This window comes from Ornithodoros turicata, chromosome 2, assembly GCF_037126465.1.
Source record: "Ornithodoros turicata isolate Travis chromosome 2, ASM3712646v1, whole genome shotgun sequence".
Classification (NCBI taxonomy): Eukaryota; Metazoa; Arthropoda; class Arachnida; order Ixodida; family Argasidae; genus Ornithodoros; species Ornithodoros turicata.
Window position 1 is genome coordinate 46,543,216 of NC_088202.1, and position 26,248 is coordinate 46,569,463.

The 26,248-nt window shown below is 43.2% G+C and overlaps 2 protein-coding genes across 10 annotated transcripts in view; one reads left to right on the forward strand and one right to left on the reverse strand.

The window, feature by feature from the left end:
- Positions 1-11,478, forward strand: part of LOC135385356 (zinc transporter ZIP6-like) — an 85,171-nt gene extending 73,693 nt beyond the window's left edge. For all 6 annotated transcript variants that reach the window (XM_064614638.1, XM_064614636.1, XM_064614637.1 and 3 more), the window contains 5 exons: positions 2,533-2,662; positions 3,570-4,013; positions 5,309-5,389; positions 9,206-9,393; positions 10,684-11,478. In XM_064614638.1, the coding sequence (XP_064470708.1) occupies positions 2,533-2,662; positions 3,570-4,013; positions 5,309-5,389; positions 9,206-9,393; positions 10,684-10,833 (993 nt within the window). In that variant the 3' untranslated portion in view covers positions 10,834-11,478. The remainder of the gene's footprint in view (positions 1-2,532; positions 2,663-3,569; positions 4,014-5,308; positions 5,390-9,205; positions 9,394-10,683) is intronic.
- Positions 11,479-12,756: 1,278 nt separating this feature from the next.
- Positions 12,757-25,629, reverse strand: LOC135385359 (sulfide:quinone oxidoreductase, mitochondrial-like). Of its 4 annotated transcripts, none has more exons than XM_064614648.1 (10): positions 25,449-25,629; positions 24,979-25,182; positions 19,422-19,592; positions 19,272-19,325; positions 18,125-18,319; positions 14,868-15,086; positions 14,173-14,359; positions 13,883-13,950; positions 13,097-13,275; positions 12,757-13,028 (listed from the first exon to the last, which is right to left on the reverse strand). In XM_064614648.1, the coding sequence occupies exons 2-10, from the start codon at positions 25,180-25,182 to the stop codon at positions 12,968-12,970; spliced, it is 1,338 nt and encodes a 445-aa protein (XP_064470718.1). In that variant the 5' UTR covers positions 25,449-25,629; the 3' UTR covers positions 12,757-12,967. The 4 variants fall into 4 exon arrangements, with proteins under 4 accessions (XP_064470718.1, XP_064470716.1, XP_064470717.1 ...); XM_064614646.1 differs by having other exon boundaries at positions 25,427-25,629; XM_064614647.1 differs by having other exon boundaries at positions 24,979-25,185; positions 25,427-25,629.
- Between the last annotated feature and the right edge of the window lie 619 nt (positions 25,630-26,248).

Genomic DNA, 26,248 nt, shown 5'->3' on the forward strand with positions numbered 1-26,248 from the left:
CGCTGTGCAAGTGCGTCTCTGCGCATGAAAGGAGGCAGTGAGAGGAAAGAGGGAGGGCGCCGCCGTAGCCAATGGGACTTTCCGAGTGGAGTAACCGGGAGAGGGATATGCGCAGAACGCTCGGTTACTTGCAGAACGTATTGCTTTGGGCGATACGTGTTAGGGTGTTGCACGTCACACGTGATCACAGAAAAGGAGAGTGTTGTGCAGATGGACAGTCACACGGTCCTGTCTCATCTCATTCAATTCTGTGAGTAAAAACAGAGGCTGTTTCTCTTCAATAATGATGACTTTGGATGTAGCCTTTAAGGTAACTTTGGCTTTAAGCTTAACATTTTATATCCAAAAAGAAGGTAACGAGATAACAAGTGTGGACGTGCTCAACACATGCAGAGTAGCATTACTTGTTCAATGTAGGGCATTAAGGAAGAAAGGCAAGACGTATGTATCTTGTCTCTAACTCCTGGTTCCCAGTCTCCTGTGCTGTAAACATGAGACAGATCTACACATGGCATGTTACACAGCAGCTCTTCGTAAAGAAAATGTCTATTTCTTCCCTATAATGTTTGCACAATGTCATTTATTTTGGCATAATGTTTGCATCGTGTTTGGGACAATCCTCCTTCATTGTATTATGTGCCTGCATTCCTCCATCCAAGATCGAGCTCTTACACCATCAAAAGGCATTGTAACTGAATAGCATATAGTGTTCTAAAACCAGCAACTCAGAATCCCTCTCCCCCAAACATACATGAAGACAAGACATGAATTATGTGATAGCATCATGCTTGTTTTGCATTACACTTAGAGCCGGACGTTTTCGGGTTAAACCCGATTTGGCCCGAATTTACCCCCCGAACGACCCAGCAGGCAGTCGGGTATAACCCGATTTCTACCGGTCGCAGCTCCCGTCCCGTAAGTTGGCTTTCCTGCGTAAGCAAAGCGATTGTGCATGCGTAAACGCTGCCTCCACGTGCGAGCGCCTCGCGCATGCGCGTCAGCCGCGCCATGACGAAGGAAAGTCTCCTTTTCGCTTTCGATTGCTATCGGCTCTTCGTTTGATGAACCTGTGCATTTATGCATTTCACGCATTAACGTCGTGACGTTCGTCTTTTGACATGATGGCGGGTCGTAAAAAGAAAATGACTTGAAGACTGGGTCATCGAGTACAACGATTTGGAAATAGTAAAGAAGGGTGACAACGAAAACGTGCTCGCGTGTAACTTTGTGCTGTCTTCAGATCCGGCGAAGATACCCTACGATCTTATAACGGAACACCTCGCATCGGCAAGAAGACATGATAGTCTAAAGAAGACATGATAGTCTAAAGAAGAAAGCGAAAGGTGCGCAGACAATGTTTGAAGTTTGCTATCGCCAGCGTGAAAGAGAAAAGAACGCCGAAGGTGTCGTTCGTAAGTTCGTGAGCGCATCGGCCGAAGTTTTCGGCAAGCCCATGGTGGGAATCCGCGATGATGTGAAATACGCGAAACTGAGCTTCATTGTCGACGAGTCTCCCGACATCCTGGGGTATCCTATCGTAAATAGCTGTGATTTATTTTACATTCTTTATCTGCGGCGTTGGATACTTTGTACAGCAATAGCAATATTTTCTCTTGCGACGGGAAAATTTTTAAGCCAGAGGTAAAAAATCTAAAATCATTATTCCCTAGAAACTGGTACACACTTTCATTTAAAACAAACTTCATGCAAACCAAACAATTCTTCGCAGCACTTCAAAAATGTATGGGCATTCCCATAGAGGCCTCGAGGAGTGATGCACTTGCCTTAAAGGTCTAGCCATGTAAACTTTGCCGAGTTCCTGTGTCATTCTGAGCAAGAACGACGAGCTGTATTTCACCCGAAAAATAGGCAAATATAGAAATTTCACCCGATTCCACCATGTTTTCCTGCTCACCAGATAACACCCGATTTTTACCCCCCGAATTCTAAAAGCAATAAAACCCGAAAACATCCTGCTCTAATTACACTTCATCATCCATCTAGGAAACGTCAGCATATGGAACCACACACTGTTGTTTATGAATTGGCATTTGTGAACGATGCAACATCACAGTAGAACGCTGCATGGGCTCGGACTTACCCGAAAGCCTGGCCGGTGGGCTGGGCTGGGTCGGGCCGGGTAAGGCCTCCTTCTTGCGGGCCTGGACCGGGCTCGGGTTTGACCATTATGGACCTGTGCCTGTACATTGCCGGGCCCAGGTCAGGCTCGAGCCTGTGTCATCCCACTATTAGTTAGCAACAGTCAACTGTCACAGCCCACTACAATGCACTGTGCTAGGCCGGGCCGGGTCGCCTATAAATTCCTCGGGCTCGGGCTGGGCCTAAGAATATGGCCCGTGCAGTGCTCTACATCACAGTACTATGAGAACTTTCATTTTAGAGGGCTGCAAGTACCTAGCTCATGAGATGCACATAAGAGCCTGTACCACTGAGTGCTGCAAAGCATTGAAACATGCATGAAGGCAAGTTTTTGATTTTTATTTTTCGGCAACTTTTTGTTTTTCTCTTCAGTCTTCTCACACACCTAAGAAGCTTTGCCATCCAGAAGAGGAGCAGACAAAGATTGGAGAGAAGCTGTCTCACCACAAACAGGGTTCTTACGGCTTCGCAATGGATGCTTCTCAAATGGATGCTCTTGAAAGTAAGCTTTTCTTTTAGTTCCTAGAGCATCAGAAGGTGTTCGATATGAGTTGGTCGACTATGTGGAGAGGGTAAAGTGATATGGTCCGATGCGATGGAACTCGAACGACAATGTGTGCAGGAATAGAGAAAAAAATAGTATTATCTGGGAAATCCTGGAAAAATAAATTTTTAAAGAAAATTCGAGAATGTTTAGAGTTTTCCTGTAGAATAGGGGACTTTCCGACATCAATGCCCAGTGCTTAGCCCATTTAGTGCTTAGCTTAGATTTAGCCCATGTTTGAAGGCCAGAAATACTATTGCATGGTATGGTGAGGTGACGCTGGAGCCAACGGCAAGCCGACATTCGCATATCAGGTTTTTGTGCCCAGAAGAAACTGGACACCTCTTGCGCCTCCCGGGAACCATTACTGGTGTCTGCCCACAGCAGTCTAAAGTGACTAACATCTCACCAAAAGGGAGCAGAGTATCTAGAACAGAAGACTTACATACGAGGCAATCGTCCTCGAGGAGGTAATGCCAACAACAGCAAATGCCGAGGACAGAGGCCATTCACACGTTTCCATATAAGTGAGTCAGAATGATGCTCGTTCTGGTACTTTGTGTCTACTTCACGTCCGGATACGGCTAACAAAGTCTGGAAAACCAGAGAAAAACAACAACAAATGCTAGCATTTTGTTCCCGGTCAAGCAGACCAGATAAAAAGTTTTCCGGTTAACTGGGCTATAGTTAGATGAGATATTACTGTAGTTTAGTCCTAATAAATACTCTTTTTCGTTAACTTCCCTATGTTGGTCGTGACCCCCTACAATTTTGGCTACTTTGTGGCCACCCGAATCTTTCAAAACATATGTGCCTATTTGTGCACAAATGACTTTTTTTGATGACTCCATTTTCAATTTGACAGAATTGACATCTGTGCCAGCAGACCAGCTAGAACTCACCCCGTTAAATGATGGGTGCCACTGTATGGAGATTGTGGACTTGAAGGAGACAGACATTTGTGGTGGTGACGAGACTGACCTTGCTAAGGACAAGGCTCAAGACTTGGTTGTGATAGTGAAAAATGGTTCATCGGGAACCACGGGACATTGTGCACCTGCAGGTGACAGTGGAAGTCACCATCCTATATGCCACAGCACAAGTAGAGACCCTACGGACGAGTGCCATACGGAGACACTGGTCTACCGGGAAACATTTGATGACAGGGGGTTCACCGTGACAGTGTCTGACCACCATCACCACCACCACCATGGTCACAGTCACAAGGTGCCTAGTAGTATAGCTGCCGTGGCCTGGATGGTGATTATCGGGGATGGCTTGCACAACTTCTCCGATGGCCTAGCGATCGGTAAATGAAGTATTTTATGTGCTGTTCAGTGCTAACAAGCTTTTATCAAGCATTCAAGTTTGTTTCCTAAAATTGTTTAAGCTTGAAACTGATTGTTAATGGGACTGTCACATCCGGAAACCCGTATGTGAAACGGATACCACTGTGTTCGGCATCGGCCGACATTCTACCTGGCAAATTTTTTCATCCGAAAAGTGCTTAGCTATTAAGTGGACCGATTTTAAAGATCAGCGCTTCTTCCGCGGTCGCAGAGGCTCTGGCGGCGTGACGTCACTCCCTAAGTGGAGGAGTGAGAGCCCAGCGCTCAGAGGAAGAACGGCGCCGTCCAGATGCCCTGTAACTCTATGAGACACCCGTACGGCCGCAGCATTCCTTTTCTCAGGGTCGTGCCCTGGTTGGTTCTTAGGGAGTGATATTTTTTTGTTTTTTCCATAGAGGGAATTCTAGGATACTCTCAACATCTGGCTTCTGCTCTTGTCATGTATTCTGTCGGATAACAGTCAAACTACACCACTATTTGGCATGGGGCTTTCGATACCGTGGTCTGTGGTGCAGGAGGAATAAAATGACACTATAGTTTTGAAATCGACTGGAACAGATGCAACCGTGGCGCCATGCTTCCATGCGGGGTATTAAATGCGAGGTTGTACTTTGAATGGGGTGGAAATAGTGTGATCTCCATGATGGCCAAGCGTGAGCAATGGGTGAAGACACATAAACAAAAACACAACACAGGTCTCAAAACCAGCAAAGACGTTTAAAAGAAAGCCACAACTTTGCTCAGGCTTGCCTATCATGGAGTTTATCCACCAGCAGGCCTGCATCTGCGCCATTCTGTCTATGAAATGGTGTACTCTTTCAAATGGATCCAACAGTGACAATGGATCAGCGGAAGCCATCAGAGTCATTCAGATAGTCAGCTTCGCACTTGAAAGCAATTAGCATTGCAGCTTTCCACCACACTCCATCAAATGTGACAGTGTAGAGCTCAGCAAGTATTTGTTCCTGCAAAAGTGTGCAATGTATTTGATTTGTCGCAAAATAATTTGCAGCTGGTGTGTTACCTCATTTCTGTTTCTACAATAAGTTCCGTTAGAGTGAAGTTTGCGTTTAAAAAACTGGGAATCAAAATTTTCAATAATTTAGTGTCATTTCATTAACACCAGAGGAAGTAAGAAGCTAACCGAAAAGGAAAATTATGAGATAGGCATTTGTAAAAGCAAGCTAAATGCTTTGCTGTTAACTGCATGTTAAGTGTTAACTTGGGGGAACTGACATTACCCCACATTTTACAGGTGCAGCATTTGCGTCTAGTCTTTCAGGAGGTCTCAGTACAACAATTGCTGTCTTCTGTCATGAACTGCCGCATGAGCTTGGTAAGTTCACATATCCAACCTGAAACTGCTGCCATGTGGGAACTGCTCTTTGGTTTTACTTGAATACTGCTTGTGTGGGTGTATATCGACCCATTCGCGCTTGTACCCGTCGCCTTTCTTCCCGTTCTCCAAACTCCCATCGTCTTGAACTCGACGCAAGACTACCCAGAATAACCCTTTTGCGAATTTTTTTTTTTGCGATCTTTTGTTTGTTTCTAAGGACTCCCGACTTGTTCTGCTACTCTTAACTAGGGGTGTGCGAATCTGAATATTTGAAGTCGAATCGAATATCTGCGCAAAATTTACAATATGTGACTTTCGCACTAAAAGTTTCCATTTTGTAGCCCATGGCTTTAGTGTAATTTTTCTGGCATTAAGTGTCACAAGAGAGACATGCAATTTTTCGGTTTAAAGCCCCTACTCTTTAATTTTGCATGAGAGTGCTTCTTGCTCTCCAGGTGAGCCTACACTTACTGGAGTACAGGAGTGGTTACCTTCATTTCAAAATTTTATGTCAGGCAGTAGCATGTTACACGGATGAGGCTGTAATTGTTTCAGACAACCACAGGCCGTTTGTGAAACAAACGAATTGGCATCCTGTCTCAGTTTTGCCATGAACACCCTTTAGTTTCTTTGTACTCGCCCTAGGAAGTTGCACTACTGAAATTTTAGACGTAAAGGACATCTTTAGGACACCCTTCTTGTTCGTGGACTGTAGTCATTATTCAAAAGTTCTAACTTTTTAAAGGCAACCTCAGAGACATCAAATCAAAGTTCCTCGTCGGCACTGCTAAAGTGCATGTGGGAGGGGCGCCACCCCTTCCACAGACGATGTCTACAAAACTAACTTTGGATAATGTTATCTCAAACTAAACACTGCCCGCCTATGTTGGTCCTGCGACAAGGGCAATTTCGTAAAGCAGGCTTCACCTCATGCACGGAAGCATCAGGTATAGCCCACTTTCGGATCGTTAATAATAATTGGGTGTTTACGTCACGAGACAACTGAGATCATGAGCGACACCACAGCGGTCGGTGTGTGGATTACTTTTGCCCAACTGAGGGCTCTTTAACATGCGATGAAAGCTCATCACACGGCACCCCGTATTTAACGTCCCTCGCAGAAGACGGCGTGTCTAAGCAGCTTGTACCCTGCCACCAAGTTGATGGCATCCTCGGTCGGGTTCGAACGCGCGATCTCGGGATCAGAAGGCGAACACGCTACCGACTGAGCCACTGAGGTCGGTCTTTCGGATTGTGTCGTTCACATTCGTGGAATAGTCGAATACCCAAGCAACAAACAAAGGTTGGGCCAAGCTTGGCAATAGTTAGGCTGGCCTACCTGGCCTTGCTTGGTACATCATCGGCCAGCAAGCTTGTTTCTTGATACGGATCTGTACCCTGGCCAATGATTTGCCAAGAATGTGCAAAGATACCAAAGCATTCCTGCGGCGTCACTCATTGTCATACTCAGTTGTCTCGCGGTGTAAGGTAACGATATATCATTATTTGCTTGTTTTGCTCATATTTCCCACAACGACAAGTGAGCATGACGTTTCAAAATGCAAAAAAAATAGAGCTTTTTAAAAGTATAAAAAAGCTCGTAAGATGCCCGAGACCACAATACGACCATACGCACAACGGCATGTGTTTCCTGAGGAAAAACAGATACTATACATAGCTTGTCTCGCAAGCTTCCACAAATTCGAGGGTCCTGTTCGAGCGTGTCTAAATGAAGGGTGAGGTGTCTAAGTTTAATTTGGCGCGTACACAAACTACACTGAAATGATGAATTTCTTGTCGTATTAACTCGCCATGAAGGTAACGCTTCTGTTTCTTACTACTGTAGTTTTGAGAAATTCCTTTGGTCCATCGAAAGTCGAACCTATGTAGCGTTACACCATTCTACGTTACCCTCTCCCCTAGACGAGATTGGTCTAAGCTTTGGCAAGTGCTTGGCTAACGAGCTCGTTTCTTGATACGGATCTGTACCCTGGCCGATGGCATTCCAATCCTCGCTCTGCCTATCACTATGCAACATTGTGCCAACGTTGGATGGCCGAAAGAGTCGTTTGTCAACTGTCATCCGACCTTCTGCCAACCGTCGGCCATCGGCCATTGCTTGCTTGGGTATTCAAATATTGGATATTCGATTCGCGAATTGAATAGTTCGAGCGTTTGATATTCAATTCGAATTGAATTGAATATCAAACGCTCCCCCTTCCCCCCGCACACACACACCTAAAATACTTCTCATGTGCTCTACTTGCCGCGATTGTGTCGACACCGTGTTAGCATGTTTGTTTACAAAGCAATGTTTGTGTCTGTCAATTTCAACTGAATACAAATTGTCAACTCCCAAGATTCCCTTGAACACGTATACAACGCTTAGTGACAGGACACATTGGTATGGGGGAGGGGGAGCTGATAAGTCCCACTCAGAGAATGTCATAGGTCTTTATTCTGCCAAAAATGCATTTTCCTCTTCTTTTTTCTTCTTTATTTCAGCAGTTCCCCATACATCAGAGTATAATCCAGCCACCCCAAAATGTTGCTCTGGCCCGCATTGTTCGCCCATTCCGTTATAGTATACGTTATTTCACGGTACACGCAGACGGGAAAATGAAAACTTTCCGCCTGTAGTAAGAAATCTATAAGTCCAAGCAGCACAATGTAGGAAACAGGTTGTTCTGAGGCTGTACCAAAAGTGAGAGTGCGTAGGGGTGGACGGGTGCATTACGGTTGTCGTCTTCCTGCAATGTAAACATTGCAATTGGTAAGACACCCACCGATCACCCCCGTGCACCTAAACTTTCCGTACATTGTGGTGCTTGAGCGTTGCAAAATACCCTACGAGAAATAAATGTTATCCGACTTTAAAACGCTCAGTTGCGCGCAGGGAAATGCCAACTGCAAACTTGGGACAAGCCTGGATACAAAAATGCAAACACCGAGCTTGGACTAACCTGATAATAAACTAACCAACAGGCTGTTCGGTTGCTAAGCTAAGCCTAACAGCCGTGAGGCTCTCGTTCGCTAGCAGGACTTGAACAGACATCGAAAACCTGTGAATTTGAGTGGCTATCTTATACGAAGCAATCAAGCACTTTCATTGTTTCGAGACTGTGAAATTGGGAGCTCCTGAATTTAAAGTTGCCGTGATCTGATGGGGGGGCGAAAATGTTTAGGATGAAGAAAACGGACGCAAAAGGGAGTAGTCAACAGTACGCATGTCAACTTTCTATGCAATGGAGAAAAGAGAGAGAGAGGACCACCGGGAGTGTCTCCTGAAATAGGGCGATGGCTCTGTGTAATGAGGTCATACGAGAAGGGCGTTTTGAGGGAGGTAGTTTCGATACAGGATAAAACCAGAAAGTCCTTTTGAGCAAGGTCATTTGAAGAAGGGCAATGTGAGAAGGGAGAATTGAGAACGGGTAGTTTCGATAACCACCCGCTTGTGCCATGGTACTGACCTCCTCACCGTAGTAGAGTGGACACCGTTAGTACCAATACTGTGCATAGAAAGACACCAAATACAGTGGACGTTTTTTATATGGGCACAGCAGGACCTCATTTGAATTTCATAATGAATCTTCTGCTCTACATCGACTTATGCTTACAGAATTTGAGTCTACTGTAGTAAACCACTTCTAGCTGAGAATGTGTGCTGCCTTCTCATTGTCTGTGTTGGTGCGATCTTGGTTTAAATGATATACTTGCCTCTCTCTAGTCAAAACTGCCTTCAATGTTTGACTTCTATTGTTTCTCTGCATGAATTTTTCATAGATCTCACCTGATGTGTGTTTCTTGTCACAGGCGACTTTGCAGTGCTTCTCAAGGCAGGAATGTCAGTGAAACAGGCTCTTCTATACAACATTCTGTCATCTGTGCTTTGTCTCATTGGCATGGTAATAGGCATACTTTTGGGCAACACAGAGTCTGCCACTAATTGGATTTTTGCTGGAATTGCTGGGATGTTCTTGTACATTGCCCTCGTTGACATGGTGAGTGCTACCATATTTTCCTGAAAAATACTCATCAAGCACTCTCGGATGCTTATCTCAAAATTGTTAGGAAATAGCAAGGGTTCATTATGCATGTGGACCTCGATACGAGTGCGCATCCAGCAGCGCATTAGTTGCAGCCTTCACTTCATTGGACAACTATACAGTCAAATCTTAATACGAGATTTGTTTCTGTGCTCTACAAATAAGGAATGGATAAGCCCCCTGCCATACATGTACTCAATATTCCAGTTCAGGAGCTCGATGCCCAACTTTTTGTCATTCTGTACTGCACGATAAATGCATGGCTTCGTTGTGATTCGTCACGAGCTCCTGCGCGATGACCAATCATATAATTTCTTAAATCCCGACCTACCAAAACTGTTTTCACATGCCGTCGTGTGATGTTTGGAGTGCACCCACATCAAATGGTAACGATAACAAACAGTATGGTGAGTTCATCATCGGGCTCCTGAGCATTGTTGTTGTGCATATGTAGCCATCTTGGAAGTAAACCAATAACGTATACAGGGTGTTTTCTTTTAGTTTTTTTCTGGACAGATTTTTCATAAAAAAACTATAAGGGCTAGAGACATGCTGTTTTCCCTTCTATCATCTCTGGGCCAGCAGATGTTCTTGGCCATATGATGCTCAACCATCAAATGACTGATTACCTAAAAATCGTTAATTAACTTTTTAATTATAAAAGCTACAAAGTTGTTCCAATGAGAACATCTGTTCCTTTGGGTAGCCTGATATCGTAGCCGTTGTCAGAACAAAATCCGTTCGGTAGATATACCCGAAGTAGATATAAGTATTGGGGGTGAAGGAGAGACGCGTCTCTAGAGATGCACAATGAACAAAAAAAAAGTGTTCCTTCACGAATGTTTTGCAGACGATCTACCGAACGGATTTTGTTCTGTTCTGTTCTGTTTTTTTTGTTCTGAATTGTTAATTAACGATTTTTACGTAATCAGTCATTTGACGGTTGAGCAGCATATGACCAAGAACATCCGCTGGCCCAGAGATGTATAGAAGTGAAAACAGCATGTCTCTAGCCCTTATAGTTTTTTATGAAAAATCTGTCTAAAAAAAAAAAACACCCTGTATGAATTGTTTCAGTTAATTGGTCTTATAGAGAGTCTCTGATGATACAGTGGACTCGGAGTTTGTGAATATTCACGCACAGTGTACCTCAGTATTGTGCAGTTCATTTTCAGAATGTTTATATTACTGTCTCGCATCACATCACTGGCATATTAAACCGCTCGATTATTTCTCTCGTCTTAGCTTCCAGAACTGTCGGTGAATGCCAACCACTCTCGATTAAGTGCCATCCACCAGCTGGGCACTCAACTGCTGGGCGTATCTCTTGGTGTGACGACCATGTTCATCATTGCTCTCTACGAGAGGGACCTCCAGTCCATCCTCACTACCTAGGATAATATAATTCACGGGCCTGTGACCGGGGCACTACCCCAGTGTCATTGTCTACACTCAAGGAAGCAGTGCCAGATCATACCCCCTTGCATTGCTCTCCACTTTTGTTTGTAAGAAATAGGGCATGAAAATAGTTGCATTGTGTTTACCTATGTTTTTGATATTGTGTGTACAGTGTTCCTGCACTATTTCTCCTACCTTGTTATTAGTCTCATCATTGTCACACTCGTTCCTGTTTTATTTATATCCATACAAACAAAATGTAGGTGTGTATATTATTCTTGTTTCTGTTGGTCTTTGTGTTTGTGTTGTGTCAAGGCTGCACGTGCATTTTTAGTTTCATACACGAACAGCATTAGGATAGTCTGGGACATGGAAAGCTACTGCCACTTTATCTGCGAGGACCAAGCATGAGCATTTTGACATCATTGCAAGTGATGCCTTGTCAACTTCCCTTTTAAGCAACATTTCATTCCCATCGCAGTGCAGTTTTCATGTGACTTTTGTTTGCCTTATTGTACGTTTAGATGGAAGCTAAGTTATACAGCTGAGTTGCTCAAGTTGAGCAGTGGTAAATGTACATAAGGAACTTCTTTTGTTACATAAGCAAAGTACTTTTTCGTAATAAAGATGGTGCTAAAGAAACACGGGGTCCTTTACCTTCAAATAGTTAGATTAAAAATCCATTTCCTGTGCCTATATGTGCATTTCTGTGGTACATAATACGCTGCAGACGACGCAGTGAATTCTGTCACAGGAGCAACCACACTGGAGTTGAACGCAAATTCCTTTCGCTTGTCGCACATGGTGTAATAATTAGGGGTGTGCGAATCCGAATATTTTAAGTCTAATCGAATACCGAATCGAATGTCAAATATTCGTGCAAAATTTACAATATGTGACTTTCGCACTAAAAGTTTCCATTTTGTAGCCCATGGCTTTAGTGTAATTTTTCTGGCATTAACTATCACAAGAGAGACATGCAATTCTTCTGTTTAAAGCCCCTACTCTTTAATTTTACATGAGAGTGTTTCCTGCTTTTCAGGTGAGCCTACACTTACTGGAGTGGTTACCTTCATTTCAAAATTTTGTCAGGCAGTAGCATGTTATACGGATGAGGCTGTAATTGTTTCAGACAACCACAGGCCATTTGTGAAACAAACGAATTGGCATCCTGCCTCAGCTTAGCCATGAACACCCTTTAGTTTCTTTGCACTCGTCCTAGGAAGTTGCACTACGGAAATTTTAGATGTAAAAGACATCTTTAAGACACCCTTCTTGTTCGTGGGCTGTAGTCATCATTCGAGAGTCCTAAGTTTTTAAAGGCAACCTCACAGACATCAAATCAAAGTCCCTCGGCGGCACCGCTAAACTGCATGTGGGGCGGGCGCCGCCCCTTCCAGAGACGACGTCTACAAAACAAACTTTCGATAACGTTAAACTAAACACCGTCCGGCCTGTGTTGGTCCTGCAGCAAGGGCAATTTCGTAAAGGAGGCTTCACCTCATGCACGGAAGCATCAGGTGAAGCCCACTTTCGGGTTGTGTCGCTCATATTCGTGGAATAGTCGAATATTGGATATTCGAAAAATCGAATATTGGATATTCGATTCGAATTCGAGAATTCCAAGGGTTTGAAGACCAAGAAAGGGTTTGTAAGGGGGGGGGGTGAAGCGACATTTCTGTTGCTGTTCTGCAGCCTCCTGTATTACATTATTGTAATGCAAATAAATTGAATAGAAGTGAACAAAAATATTCTGGTCATTGTGATCAAATCTATGGATGCAGAATACATTCTACCGTTCTGTATACAGTATTCCGTGAAAAAAGAGAAAATGTGTATTGGGTGCAATTGGTCCATCTTTCGTATGTTCGTTGTCTGAGGCAAGACTGAAGAAAGTACATCACCACATGAATCATAATGTGCCGTCGAAAGAAGTAGTGGAAAGGGGACCAAAGCCAGCACGTCACACGATACTGCCAGGCACCACTCACCACTCCATGTAGTTTTATTAAGTATGAAAGACATCTTACATGAAAACATTTGTTCATGTGCTGATGAAAATATATATTACTGACTCATAAATTGATCATCATCTTTTTTAGTGTGATACAATCCTGAGGCCTCCAGTTTTTCATTTACTAAGGCCAAGATGCAAAAGTTTCCTGATGTGGCGAGGACCTCCCCAGTGTCCTCTGAAATGAAAGAGTACGAAGTAGAGCTGATCTAATAAACAATATGCTCACGAAACCATTTTTCGCACCTGAGTAGGAAGTGCCAGTAAAGTTGTGGCATAATATCTTTCTTGAGATGGTACATGGTTCTCCTCTCCACCGCTTGGTTCAGAGGGAATGTCTCCAGGGCATTCATACTGTAGTCAAACTCGGCCAGGATGCAGCGGTTTTCACCCGTTACCAACGGACAAGATGTGTAGCCATCATACTAAGTAGCACATATGAAGTTCTAACTTAAAATCCAAACAAATTAGACCACACACATAGCATGTATTACACTGACACTGAGTGCAGTATGAATCAGATTTATCAATGCCACCAGCTATGCGTAGTGAATCATGGGATACCTTCAGTGCAATATCAAACATACAGTAATGAAACATACAAAACAGATTTAAAAATCAGCACGGTGGTGGCGCACACGTGGCATGCGCGAGCTAGTGAATAGTTTGCGTAGTACCATTTGGTTCACCGTCACTGACACTTGTGCCCCATCGCAACACACGCGCCAGCGGTATTCGTTATCAACCATGTTAATGATACAGATGAAGTATGAGATATCAAAGATTTCGAGTGTTCCTAAAAAAAGTATTCCAGAAAGCAAATAAAAAAATTCAGTTTGAATGCTTTTTCGTTCCTGATGTTTCCAAACTCCTGCAATCGAATGAAGCATGAAGCACAAGCCTCCTCCTTGACTACTTCTGGGGTTGCTTAATGCACTCGCTTGTTGATATAGAAGACTGGATACCAAGACTATAACTGATCTGTAAACGTTTTACATTACATATAGCTACGTGGTTTTCAATGTTACTAACCTTTCTGTCTGCTTTTTTCCCATTCATTACACTCGCTAGGTTCTTGCGTAAGACACCATATTCTGCAGCTGAGAAGAAAATTGTCAGTTACGCATGGGGAATGAAATTGATGAATAAAAATTTTGCGTACTCCTTCCACTGGAGAAGTCTGCGAGCTGTTGCTCGTCGAATTAACTTTGGTGTCATTTAATTTCACTTGAACAAATATACTAGGTTAAATTATATTAATGTACACCAAAACGTTACGTTGATGTGACTCCAAGTGTAGCGTTATTTGTTTTCATACTTACCAACAGCTGCTGCAGTTTTGGCTGTAGGAACATTTATGCAGTCTCCAATGCCAAAAACGTTGGGAAATGTCTTGTGCTGCAGTGTGTCGGCATCCACATTCAAGAATCCTGCAGCGTCACTCAAGGATGGTGCTGACTTCAATGACGGTGGTGCAACCATGGGAGGGGTAACATGCAGCATCTCATACTGAGGATTCCACATGCAGTGTAACATTGAAAAGAAGCTTATTACAGTGCCAGACACTGCAAATAGTGTCAAGAGAAATGCCAGATATATTAAATGCATGACATTAAATTAATTCTATTGATTTATCATGACAGGTGCAAATGACTTTCTTGCTCTCACAGCACAAACATACAGAACCATCCATATTTACAATGGACTTATTAGAAAAGACAGGAAAATATATGTGTGAGTACATGCAACAAGGTAACCTAAGAGTATTTTTAATATATATATATATCTTTTCTAAATGAGTTTCGCTATACTTCCTTGCAACTTCTCGTCACAGTAGCTGCTGCTAAGTTTCTTTTTCTGACTATTTTTTAATGTATATTTTGTCTGTTGAATGCATACGACGCAAGATCAAAAACGTTATTAGTATCAGTTACTATTTACAAATTTGAAACGTGTGTATTTGTCACTTGGGAGACCTGGAGGTTGATTAAAGCTAGGGAATACTATATTTGCTGACCTTGTAGGTCACAGTTTCCTTGGGGCTTGCTTTGCTGTCCAACAACTGAAAGACGGCTTCCTTTGACTTTCCTTTCACTTCTACCAACTCCTGCCTCAGGTTCACTTTAATTCCCTTCCTCTCCACGACTTTCCACAAAGCATCCGCGTACTTCTTCACTCCAAATAGTGTTCCCAGAGATGTGTTGAATATGAGGTCAGTTCCTTCACGCCGCTTTTCCTGCGATGCACAGCACACTTATGGTGAATTCTGCAGGGCCTATCCTGGGCAAGGGGACAGGCAGATATCCATCCTTCTTCTACATGTTGCAGTTCTTGGGTACACTAAATGTGATCCCACATATTTCACAGCGCTCCACAAAACAGGACATTTTGTGTCATAGTACATGGTAGCAAAAGTCAACTTTAAGAAACCAGGAAACTGGATTTACTTGAATGGTATGGCATGGCTAAAGGTGTTGGGAATCAGACCATTTTTAAAGACCCGGGAACTCAGGATTTTTTCTAACGAATCCCGGGACGATATTTGAGGATGGCAACACTGTGACAGCGCCTGCGTTTGACCAGTAACTCTGAATATTCCTGTGCATGTTCTGTCTCCCTCTCCTCGGACCTATTGCTTTTCCTGTCAATTAAAACATTCCCCATAACTTTATATATTTTCCATTCCTTTTTAATATACGATGCTTTTTTATCGAACAATGGACTTCTATAATGTTATTCTCAAATAACGGGCTTAATTTTATTCACAGTCTCTTCACATAATGCCTACTGATTTATTTCAGTCTAGCACCAAGGAGTAAACCAAGTACCGACATCCAAAACTGAGTGACTGAAGTATCAAAACCTGGTAAACAACAAGAGGTGAATGCGCCCAACCGCTTAATGTTAAAGAAAAGTTTGCTTTCCAAACTCCAGGTGGTTTATTTGCAAAGCCAGAGGCCCTCGACGGTTTCCAGTAAGTTACTAAGCCTCCTCAGCTTAACTTCAACTCAACCTTAACTTCTTTCTGTCCATCATCGGTATGCAAGATGTAATACCATACACTGGTTGAATCGCCCGACTTCTGCGAAAAGTCTCTCAATGTCACTTCATTTGTCTGGGCAGTCGGCGCTTGTGATCAAACGCTGCCATTACATTGCCGGTGGTTCGCTACACTAAGAACGGCACTCATTAAGAAACAAACTGGCACAGAGAAGACCAGTCTCGATTCCCAGAATACGCCAGTGATGGGCAAAGTATCTCAAAATTGCACCCAAAGTGAGGTGCCGAGCATCTGGAATTACTCATACTTTGTTCGCCTCTAGTTAAAGTACTAGGCAAAGTACTCCACAGTACCTGTAAAGCGCATCACAGATTTTGTTTGTATGCTACACATTTCACTGTTCAGCAGTAATAAAAGATGATGAGTTTCAATTGTTATTTTCAGAAAGTTTTCAGCGAGCATTCTTGCCAAGTGATGGTTAGAATGCATAGATAGTCTACAACTAATTCATGAGTGTAAACTGAAACAGATGGTAGAATTTGCATTTACATGCGCACAGGCCAGTGATAACCTATTATTTCTCCTTTTATCCATCTACCTAGTGCACAGTATTCTTGTAATGGAGACACATGCCAACAGGCAGGACTAAACATTTTCGCACACTTGCCACTGCCCTCTGAGACATCACATGCTTTTCAAATGCAGTAGGGAAGAAAGTGAGTGCAGATTTGGAAATTTCTTTTTTCTTCTGTAGCTTCCTTGTTTGTAATGAAGTTACTCATGTTATCATGCAAAATACAAAAAAAAAAATTAAAATGGAAGTATGTGTAGAACATGAAAAGAAGGAAAGGATGCAATATTTGCAGAGATGCAATATCCCAATCGTGGTGCTGCATATCGCAGTGCATAACATGTAGCACAAACATATTTTCACATTTGCAACTGTTGAACGGTATAAAAGTACTGGTTGTACTTGGCCTGCAAACATTTCACACCGGCCAACAATGTACAGTCAACCCTCGATTTATGAACACCCTCGGTTCCCTGAAAAATCGTTCATAAATCGAGGGATTCATAAATAGAAAATTCCGTTAACTGAGTACTATCGAGCAAATGGAACAGTATTTCCGAGTTGGGATTGTGTTTAGAATGCCATACATTATGTAATTTTGCTTTTGACCATGCCTTCTGCTGTATCAATCTCACAAAGAACAGACGTTAGCGCATTCACACTCTGTTTATTATGCAATACTAAATTGTTTAATTTTGCTTTGGACCATGCCTTCCGCTGTGTCAATCTTGGAAAGAAGAGATGTCACCACATTCACACTGGACTGGTCTCGGATTTCCTCCGGGATTTTTAACCTCCGTTTATTAATCTCCGGGTGACAGCGACCACCTTATTCATCAACCGAGATCAGGAACACTTGGTCGCACCTTGTGCGACCCCGGAAAACCTGTTTGTTGTTTGGATTTCGAGGGGTTAAGAACCGACGGTGCAATACCTGGAAAACATTTTGTCTGTCCAGGCGTCATTCATAAGACCACGGAATAATCCCTGTTGACCTCGGAACGATCCGTTCATATATTGAAGGCAAAAACGCTGGGCAACTCCTAGTTGGTTCCCAGAAATTCCGTTCATTATTCGAATATCGAGGTTCATAAAACGAGGGTAAAATGAATGGAAAAAGTTTGGTTCCCCGTGCTCGTGTTCATAAAACGAGGGAATTCATAAATCGAGGGTTGACTGTATTTCCCTTTGTAAAAATGCCCATTCTAAAGAAAGAAATTATTTACGTATTAATATTTTCCACTTATTGCATTTGCATTACCGACTGGGTACTTAAGTATTTGGTGGGGCAGTTGCCCACATGTGTGAGGCCGACAATGGCAAGCTCTTTCACTAGCACCACCATCACCACTTCAGAAAAGTACCTGTGGTATAGCATAAGTACTCAGAAATGTACTTCAAGTATGTAGTATGTGAATACTTAAATAAAAGCACACACACTGCTTATAATAGTGCTATAAAGTGTAGACCATATTGTTGAAACTGACCATGGTAGAATGCACTGAGGACAAGGATTGACACAGACAGCATACAAAAAGCAGTGTGTTTTTTCTGGTCTTCAGCGTGTTCTATCATGATCAGTGCTTGTAGCAGGTTGTTAAGGTACTTATAAAAAATGGCACAAACATGTAATAACATGCACAAACATAATTTTTGAAAGACCATCACAGGTGCGTGCAGAGCCAAAACCATGAAAACATACCTTCCGTAAATAAGCATCTGTGAGATACATAATCTTCTGTGCTGCACCTGGGCATTTCACTGGTGTTGTTGGGAATGTAAAAATTGCATTTCCTCCTTTTAGGTTTTGCATTGCATTCAACGTTTTTGTCACAGTCTCATAAGAGTAGTTTGACCCAACATAAGGTGTTTGCAGGGCATCTTCTAGTCCTTTAATCTGCAATGGCATCATTGTCTTCTATGACACTTGGGCGATGAAGGCAAAAGGTATATACACCATTCAGTTGGGTGGTTAGTGAAAAACACAATGACTATAAGGAATGAAGCACGCCGGAGAATTTAACTCTAATGAACACGAGCTTTGCCTGCAGAGCCTATACTATATATACTAATACTATACTAACATTGAGTCATTAAACGTAGTGCAACGTTGCTTTCCAGTTCAATTTTTGCTCAACAGCATTTTATAATAGACTACCTATCTACTACAGACTCCGAGAAGTTATGAGCTGAACTTTTAACGAGCCACACATGTTCGTCATATAGAACACACAAAAAGCATTCCACTCATTTATAAATAGTATAACAATTTTTAGCAGCAGCTACACATTTTGCAACCAATTTGTTAGGACCACGAGGACAAAATTTGTTGAAGCAAAATTTATTTCGAAGGCCCATTTTTGCACCCTACTGCCCAGACAGATGTTACTAAACTTGACATGTGTAAGTATGGATAACATAAGTTGTAGGGACAGACATTCATGTTGTCAGTGAATTTGTCGTGCAACATCAACATGTTGAGCTAACTTGCTTGTAGTTCACAAATATTCCTGCAGCATTATCAAGCACATTGTCTTAGGGCCTACAAAATAATCACTACAGGACGAGGCCAGTCAGTCCTGCTGTGCAGAGCAAACTGTGTTAACAAAGTTCATTAGGTTTGTGTTCTTATATCTTTAATATCTCTTGCAGTAAAACAGCATGCATGTGCTTCAATGAATCAGCACACTGTTCAAATTTTTCTTGAAAACTCTAACACACAGAAAAGAAATCAATTTCTTTTTAGAAAGCTGTAGGCTGTAAGGAGACCACAGTGTACAAAAGAATAAACAGAAAGTATTGCAAACTGAAGAGAGTAAAAGGGGCAAGGATGTACCATTGAAACATACCATATCAAAACGTACTTGGATTCCCATTGCCACAACAAGAAAGTCATACCTTATCTGAAATGCAGAGTATCACAGCTGGAAGACATAGCATATAATCTTGGCGATCTCAAAGTTCCTTTGGAAGTTTTAGCTCATATTTGATTACTCTACCTGTACTCCTCCTTTTGTAATAACAAAGTTTTCTTCTGGGCAGAACAACTCAACTTGGTCTTTTACCCACTGTGCTTTTCGTGGCATCACACGTTTCATTGGTCGTACAGAAGCCTGCAGAGGTTTCAACCCTCCACCTACCAAAGTCCACATGGGCTGATAGAAATGCATCTGCAAAATTCAACATGCTAAGCTGTATAACATAGAACAGGTAGACCCTGGTGCCCGTTTTTCTTTCTGCTTGCAGCAGACAAGTAGGTTCCCTCTACCTAATTGAGGCCAACACAATGAAGAAACACAACACCAATCTTACCAATGCCATAGCAATGATGTAACCATGCATGTTGACGAAAAGTTAATGAGTGCTAGTGCCGGAATTTGAAACCCAGCATATGTGAGGTTCTAAAGGTACAGTCTCGCACAGATCAGATGATTCCGAAACTTCACTGAAATTTTATCCATGAGCATTATGGATACACACCAGTGAGAGCTTGGTTTAAAAGCTGCACCTTGTGGCTTTTTTTTCCCGGTCCCACCGATAGCTGAATAGGAAATAAACAATTGAATTGAAATCGAAAATAATAAAGTAATTTTCAAGAAATCTGCCAAAATATACAATAATCGCAGATGCCTGAAGTAGAAATCGATTGACACGTCACTCCCACTAAACCACAAAAAATGTCACATTGATGGAAAGGTACTGTGCTGAGGCTGGAATGTGCAAATGGACAGACACAGCATATGCGTCAAGGTGCCTATGAAGATGAAAAATTGAAATGCAAGACGAAGAATTGAAGTTTAGCGCAATGGTCAGCGCATTGCGCTATACCTGTTCAGCATGTGTTTGTAGGATATGTTAGGAGGTTTGCATCATCGTTGTTCCATATGTAGTGAAGAAAAAAAAAAACACACACACGCTTGTCTGGCAATCAAGAGGTGAGGGTTTGGTTCCTGCGACTGTCTGGCTCTTTGGCCGACAGCTACACTATTTGGAAGACTGCCATACTTCATCTAGGCACCCTGAAGCATGCATTTTGTTTGCCAGTTTGTGTGTTCCAGCCTTGGAACAGTTACTTTACATCATGTTCACCAGATGCTGTGGCCTCGCCTTGTGTTGCATGTATTGTATACGTGTATGAGAAAACATGTAGGAGACCACATGAAGAGAGCGAGCGTGCATCTGGTTCAGTGAACAAGGCCCCTTGCCAAGTCGTCAGAAAGCCGTGCCAGTGTAGGATGGCGCACTTGGCCAGTAATCAAAAGGTGCAGGTTCCATTCGCGCTGCCATCTCGCTCTTCCGGGCACTGCCACATTTCAGTCTTTCAAAGTCACATTGATGCTTTACAGAACTGACCAATGGGTGAGCTGACAGGAAAGACAGACATCTGTCTATAATCAAACTCAACAGACATCTGTGGCCAGGGTCGAACACCCACCAGGCTGAACGTGATGCATGTGTCTGTTCCTGATCATCCAAATGTTTCCCTCATGTTCAAAGCAGCTGTATTTTGTTTCCACACTTTTGAGATCGGGAAGCTAAAGGATCACAGCCACCCTGCTCAGGGATATAGCCAGAAATCTTTTTTCATGGGGTAGGGTGGGTGGGGTGGGGGGCCTGGACTTCTATGGGGGGAGGGCGTCCAGAACAGGAACAAGAAGAAGAAAAAAGAAGCTGGCTGGCCACTGTCAAAATCCATGACACTTTCTGACTGCTAACTAACAAATTTTCTTTTTGTGTGTGCTTGCTTTCTGAGGGCCTGGGCTGGGCTCGGGTTTGACCATTATGGGCCCGGGTCGGGCCAGGCCTGGGCGGGTAAATCAAGGGAAGGCCTAAAAATGCGGCCTGTGCAGTGCTGTATCCCAGAGGGCACCGTTCATAAAGTGAAGAGTTCATAAATCGAAGGCTGACTGTAAGTTGCTTTCAGAAAACGGAAACTGAAAAAAGATTTCATTGTCTATATAATTGATGTCTCACATCACAGGTGTGAACTACCTATATGACAACACACACCATTTTTTTATATTTTCTCATATTTTGTCCGCTGTCTATCTCTATTTGCTCCCACATTTACACGGGCAAAATGGTGATTGTGAGCCAGAGGTGATCACATCTGTTGAGTGCTTATGCGAATCAACGTGAGTCACCGTGAAGAAATTGCACCATGCATACAAGAAGGCTCAAGCCCCCTAAGCCTCCCCCTCCCTCACCACACTCCTGATCCTGCTTTCGATGTATTGAAGGTCGTCCCCTCCAGGCAGCCCAAGAGAATTCTAAACTCCATTTTGCTGACTGTCACGGGATCATTCGAAAAGATGTAGCACATTTTGTTGCTGCCAGCACAGCTTGCGAGAAGGAATTCAGCTCTTATTAACTTAATTTCTTTATTTAACAATCATCACCTTTTTGTTCTGACAAGATCACTCATACTGTTGAACTTCAATAGCAGAGAATACAATTCTACACACTCTGAGTAGGTCATGGTCTACAACACCCTGCTTTTAAGCAGGTGTGCATCTAAAGGTGTACGTGTGGGTCACATGACCAGAACCCGGTCTCGATTTCTAACATCACAAAGCGCTCAATTGACCTTAGGTAGCATACGCAGCATGCTTTCCAAGGCTGGATCCCCTCCTGCATTTTAGTGTTGGATTTGTCCTAAATAGATTGAATCAGCTTCTGCAATGTTTGTTACTACATAACAGCACCACCTTGTTGGTATGTATAAGCAATGTCAGAATGTATGGGAGAATGCAGAGAGGGGGAATGTGTGCCTGTATGTATTTGAACGAGGCCTGAATATGTTGACAAGAGCACAGCTCTAGCATCGCATAATTGGGAGTACACTTGACTGGGGGAGGGGGGGGACTAACTCAACTACTCACGCGCTAACCGTCTACTGTCTAACTCAACTGCTCACGCGCGCTGCACCTGCGTAATGTTTTGTGTCCGAAGTAACTTGGAAGTAACTTATTCTTTTTTTAAGTAACTCAGTAACTGCAAGTTACATTTCAGGCTGAAGAACTTCGTTATTAACTTAGTTATATTTTGCACACGGTAACTTAACTTGGGAGTACATTTGACTGGGGGGAGGGGGGGGGAACCTGAGTTTCACCACAGTCACTCACTGATTAAATGGCGGTTACAGCGACAGGTAGGTATAATGCATGCTGTTCTTTGTAGCTGTGTTCAGTTATCAAACCTAATGAAACATATTACCAGCTATGACGAAAATGTCCAAAACATACCAAAAATCATAGATTGAGAAGTTACCCGTCAAAAAGAACTCGCGTCAAGTTAAGTTACCGTGTGCAAAATGTAACTAAGTTAATAACGAAGTTCTTCAGCCTGAAATGTAACTTGCAGTTACTGAGTTACTTAAAAAAAAGAATAAGTTACTTCCAAGTGACTTCGGACACAAAATAACATTACGCAGGTGCAGCGCGCGTGAGCAGTTGAGTTAGACCGTGCCTGCGGAGGAGTGCAACACGCTTAGATCATTTTCGTTTATGTCCAACAATAGACCTCTCCCTGTTTGTAAACAGATTATGTCATAGTATTCGACAACGGCAAAATTTGGTAGACTTGAACTACGCTCGAAGCTAGAGGTGAACAAGGTCGCGCGCGAAAGCCACGGTCTTGAGGGGATTAAGATATGGTCCCTTAAAGGGATGGTCTCGTACCCCTGCCCCTCTCATAAAGTGTACCATTCGATTGTCTTTTGTTGAAAATGGAATACTGCTAATCTACCCGACAAAGCACGTCATGGTTATTAAATAACAGAATTAAACTGATAAAGATTGCAAAGCATGCCACGGTCTGTGTTGGCAACAATAAGAATGGCTACATCGCTCTGCGGGAAAGTCCGTGATTGGATGCAGAAATCGTCTGTGTTTGCGCGCGCTAGTGCCCCGGCGTGAGAAGACGACTTTCAGAAGTGACTGGGGACCGCGGCAACTCTCGTACATTTTCTTTCAGTTCTCATGCGAAAAACGCACATTCCAAGAAGTGGCCCACATGCTGGTTTAAAACAACTGTGTTAATCCTCAGAGACAAGTTAAAAATCGCAGGACAACCCCACCCACAATCACAAAGCTGAAGTCGCCCATCATCGGGCGTGCCTGGTCGCATTACAGCTGTGACCAGAAATATATTACGCGCGCCTCCATTACACTCCCCGTTGCACACTGATCGTGTTTCGAAATGAAGGGTCGCTGACGGCGTACATGAAGAAGAAGTGCGTGTTTCTTCAAAACCGCATTAAATACTCCCAGAAAGAAAACATGTGACTTAGCTTCCACGTATCCGATTATATGCGCCACATTCTCGGAGACCCCACAGTCAATGCACGGGCTACATTCTCTGCGCGTGCAGATATACGTCTGAGCGTCCCCATTTCGAGAGCAAAGGGGAGCTTATGGGGATGACTCAACCCAAGGTTCTTCTACAGCTTGCAACTACCATGACAACGTCGGCTTACCCGCAGGCCGATGTCATGCGTGACGTTACATGAGAGTGAGCAGGTATCCGATTATGTGCGCCACATTCTCGGAGACCCCACAGTCAATGCACGGGCTACATTCTCTGCTCGTGCAGATATACGTCTGAGCGTCCCCATTTCGAGAGCAAAGGGGAGCTTATGGGGATGACTCAACCCAAGGTTCGTCTACAGCTTGCAACTACCATGACAACGTCGGCTTACCCGCAGGCCGATGTCATGCGTGATGTTGCATGAGAGTGAAGAGCAGGTTTCGTCGTCTGCTATTACGGCACATTTCGACAAATTCCTCGAAAATGACTTGGTTATTCTGAATGAAACTTTGACGGTTGTATGTGTACAGTACGTGTGAAGATGGTGTTAACTAAGTTTCGGAATCGCCCGGGCTGCACAAGACCGTCCCTTTAAAGGGACGCGACCCACGGTCCTACTTTTCTTTCAATGGGAGGCAGCGAACAAGTGCCCGTTCGTGGAACCCAGCCCTCTCCTTCTGATTGTTTCGGTTTCAAACTGTCTACGAATGTCATGATGACGTTTCTCTGGTAGAGGCCTATTCGAACGCTTTGCATCTTACTCCCAGTGGGCGCACAATGGTTCAGCGTCATTTCAATTGGCAGCGGTTCTTACTTCCTGAATAAAATACTGTCATTGATTGAATATCACTTTTTATGGCAAAAAATGCCATGAAGGAACCGGAGAGAAAGCAAGAAAATATGTGGACGTGAGTGAAAAGCCAGTTAAAAGTAACTTGGAACTTTACTTAAGTTACTTTGGCAAAGTTACCTGAAAAAGGAACGAGTTCCTCTGAAAGTTACCACGACGCAAAAGTACAGAGTTAAGTTACAAGTTACCAAACAAAGGAACTTAGTTACAGTAACGAGTTACTGTGAACTCTGACAACAATATTCAGTCTTAGTGATGTTTTAATAGTGACATATTTGGAAAACCTACATTACAGCACTGAATTTTGATTCGCAATAAAGGCTTTCCATGCATCTGTTGCATTTACTAGAAAGGAAAAAAATAACAACAACAACAAAAATCACTTATCTCTAACTTACATCCCTGGGCTCAACCACAATCACTTTTCCCTTGCCCAGTTTGGAGGAAAAACAGGACGCCGTAGCAAGGCCACCGGACCCTCCTCCTACAACGAGTAACCTGCAATCTTTTCTGTCCTTCACAGAGGGCTGACTGGATACGGGACATTTCGAGCAGACCTGTATCTGTTTTCTGGCAGCACGGAACGTGACGTTACGCAGCATCTACTGAGAGAAAAAGGCACGAATAAATCATATATTTGACAGTGATTTGGGATATGCGTAGGTCCCGGTAACACGCATGAAATACGTCACAAAAAGGTGCTATGAAAACAACACATATCCATATCCCGAGAAGATCAGCAGACCTCACCGCATGTAATAGGGGACACGGGGTACCGGTAATCGTGCACGTGCTGTTCGTCGCTAGCCACAACGAACAACGGAACTAATAAACAACCAAACTTACAACGAAAGCTACTGCGCCGCACCTTTACGGTGGCACCGCCTAATTCAGGATGTGCGCAGCTGTAGTCACTAACAGCAATCAAAGCTTCCTTGGTTTGAACACCTGGACTTTGCTGTGCAATTAAGAAGCCCTGTGATAGCAGAATATTACGATACGCAGAGAAAACTACGGGAAAACCCGCCACTATTCAAAGCGAACGGCTGTCATACCAAAGTTCCTCTTTCCCAAAGTTGCCAACTTGTCGTGCTTGGATCGCGCACAGGAGAGGGGCTGGATGGCGCATAGGAGAGGGGCGCGTGGGAAAGAGGTTCGGCAAGCGGCCGCCATGTTGCAGGGCCCACTGGCGCCGGCTGCTCCCATAGGAAACAATGGGAAGCAATTTGATTTGGAGCATTTATTGCGCTTTAAACGCTCCTCATTGCTGATTAGCATGCATTTTTCATAGGAATCAATGTGCTGATGTATTCCAAACGTTCTTCAGCCGTGTTCCTGTAGTTTTTAATGGTAATTGCCTTCTTTTTCTTCTCCGCTGCCTGTATTCCGAATAGGGGGTGGTAACTGTCGTGCACAGGGCGCATACGCATAAAGGTGAATTTGGTGAATGTCAACCTATAAAATTAATAATTTTTACTCAGAAAGGTTTCACACTGATTGTTATTGTAAGGTACTTCCGTTTTAATATTTTTTGTTTGTTTTCGTTTGTTCGGTTTTCGTGTGGTGTTCCGCGGTTCTCGTTCGTTATTATGTGGTTTGGTATTGTACGGTTCTCGTTTGACTTTTTCCATTATCGTAATATGTTCTACGAGTGTCTCTGTGTGTATT

Coding starts and splice junctions, on each gene's coding strand:
- LOC135385359 (XM_064614648.1), bottom strand. CDS start 25,182: ATGCTGCGTAACGTCACGTTCCGTGCTGCCAGAAAACAGATACAGGTC. Junction 13,951..14,172: donor CAAAACTGCAGCAGCTGTTG/GTAAGTATGAAA, acceptor TTTTCTTCTCAG/CTGCAGAATATGGTGTCTTA. Junction 13,276..13,882: donor GGAAAAAAGCAGACAGAAAG/GTTAGTAACATT, acceptor TGTGCTACTTAG/TATGATGGCTACACATCTTG.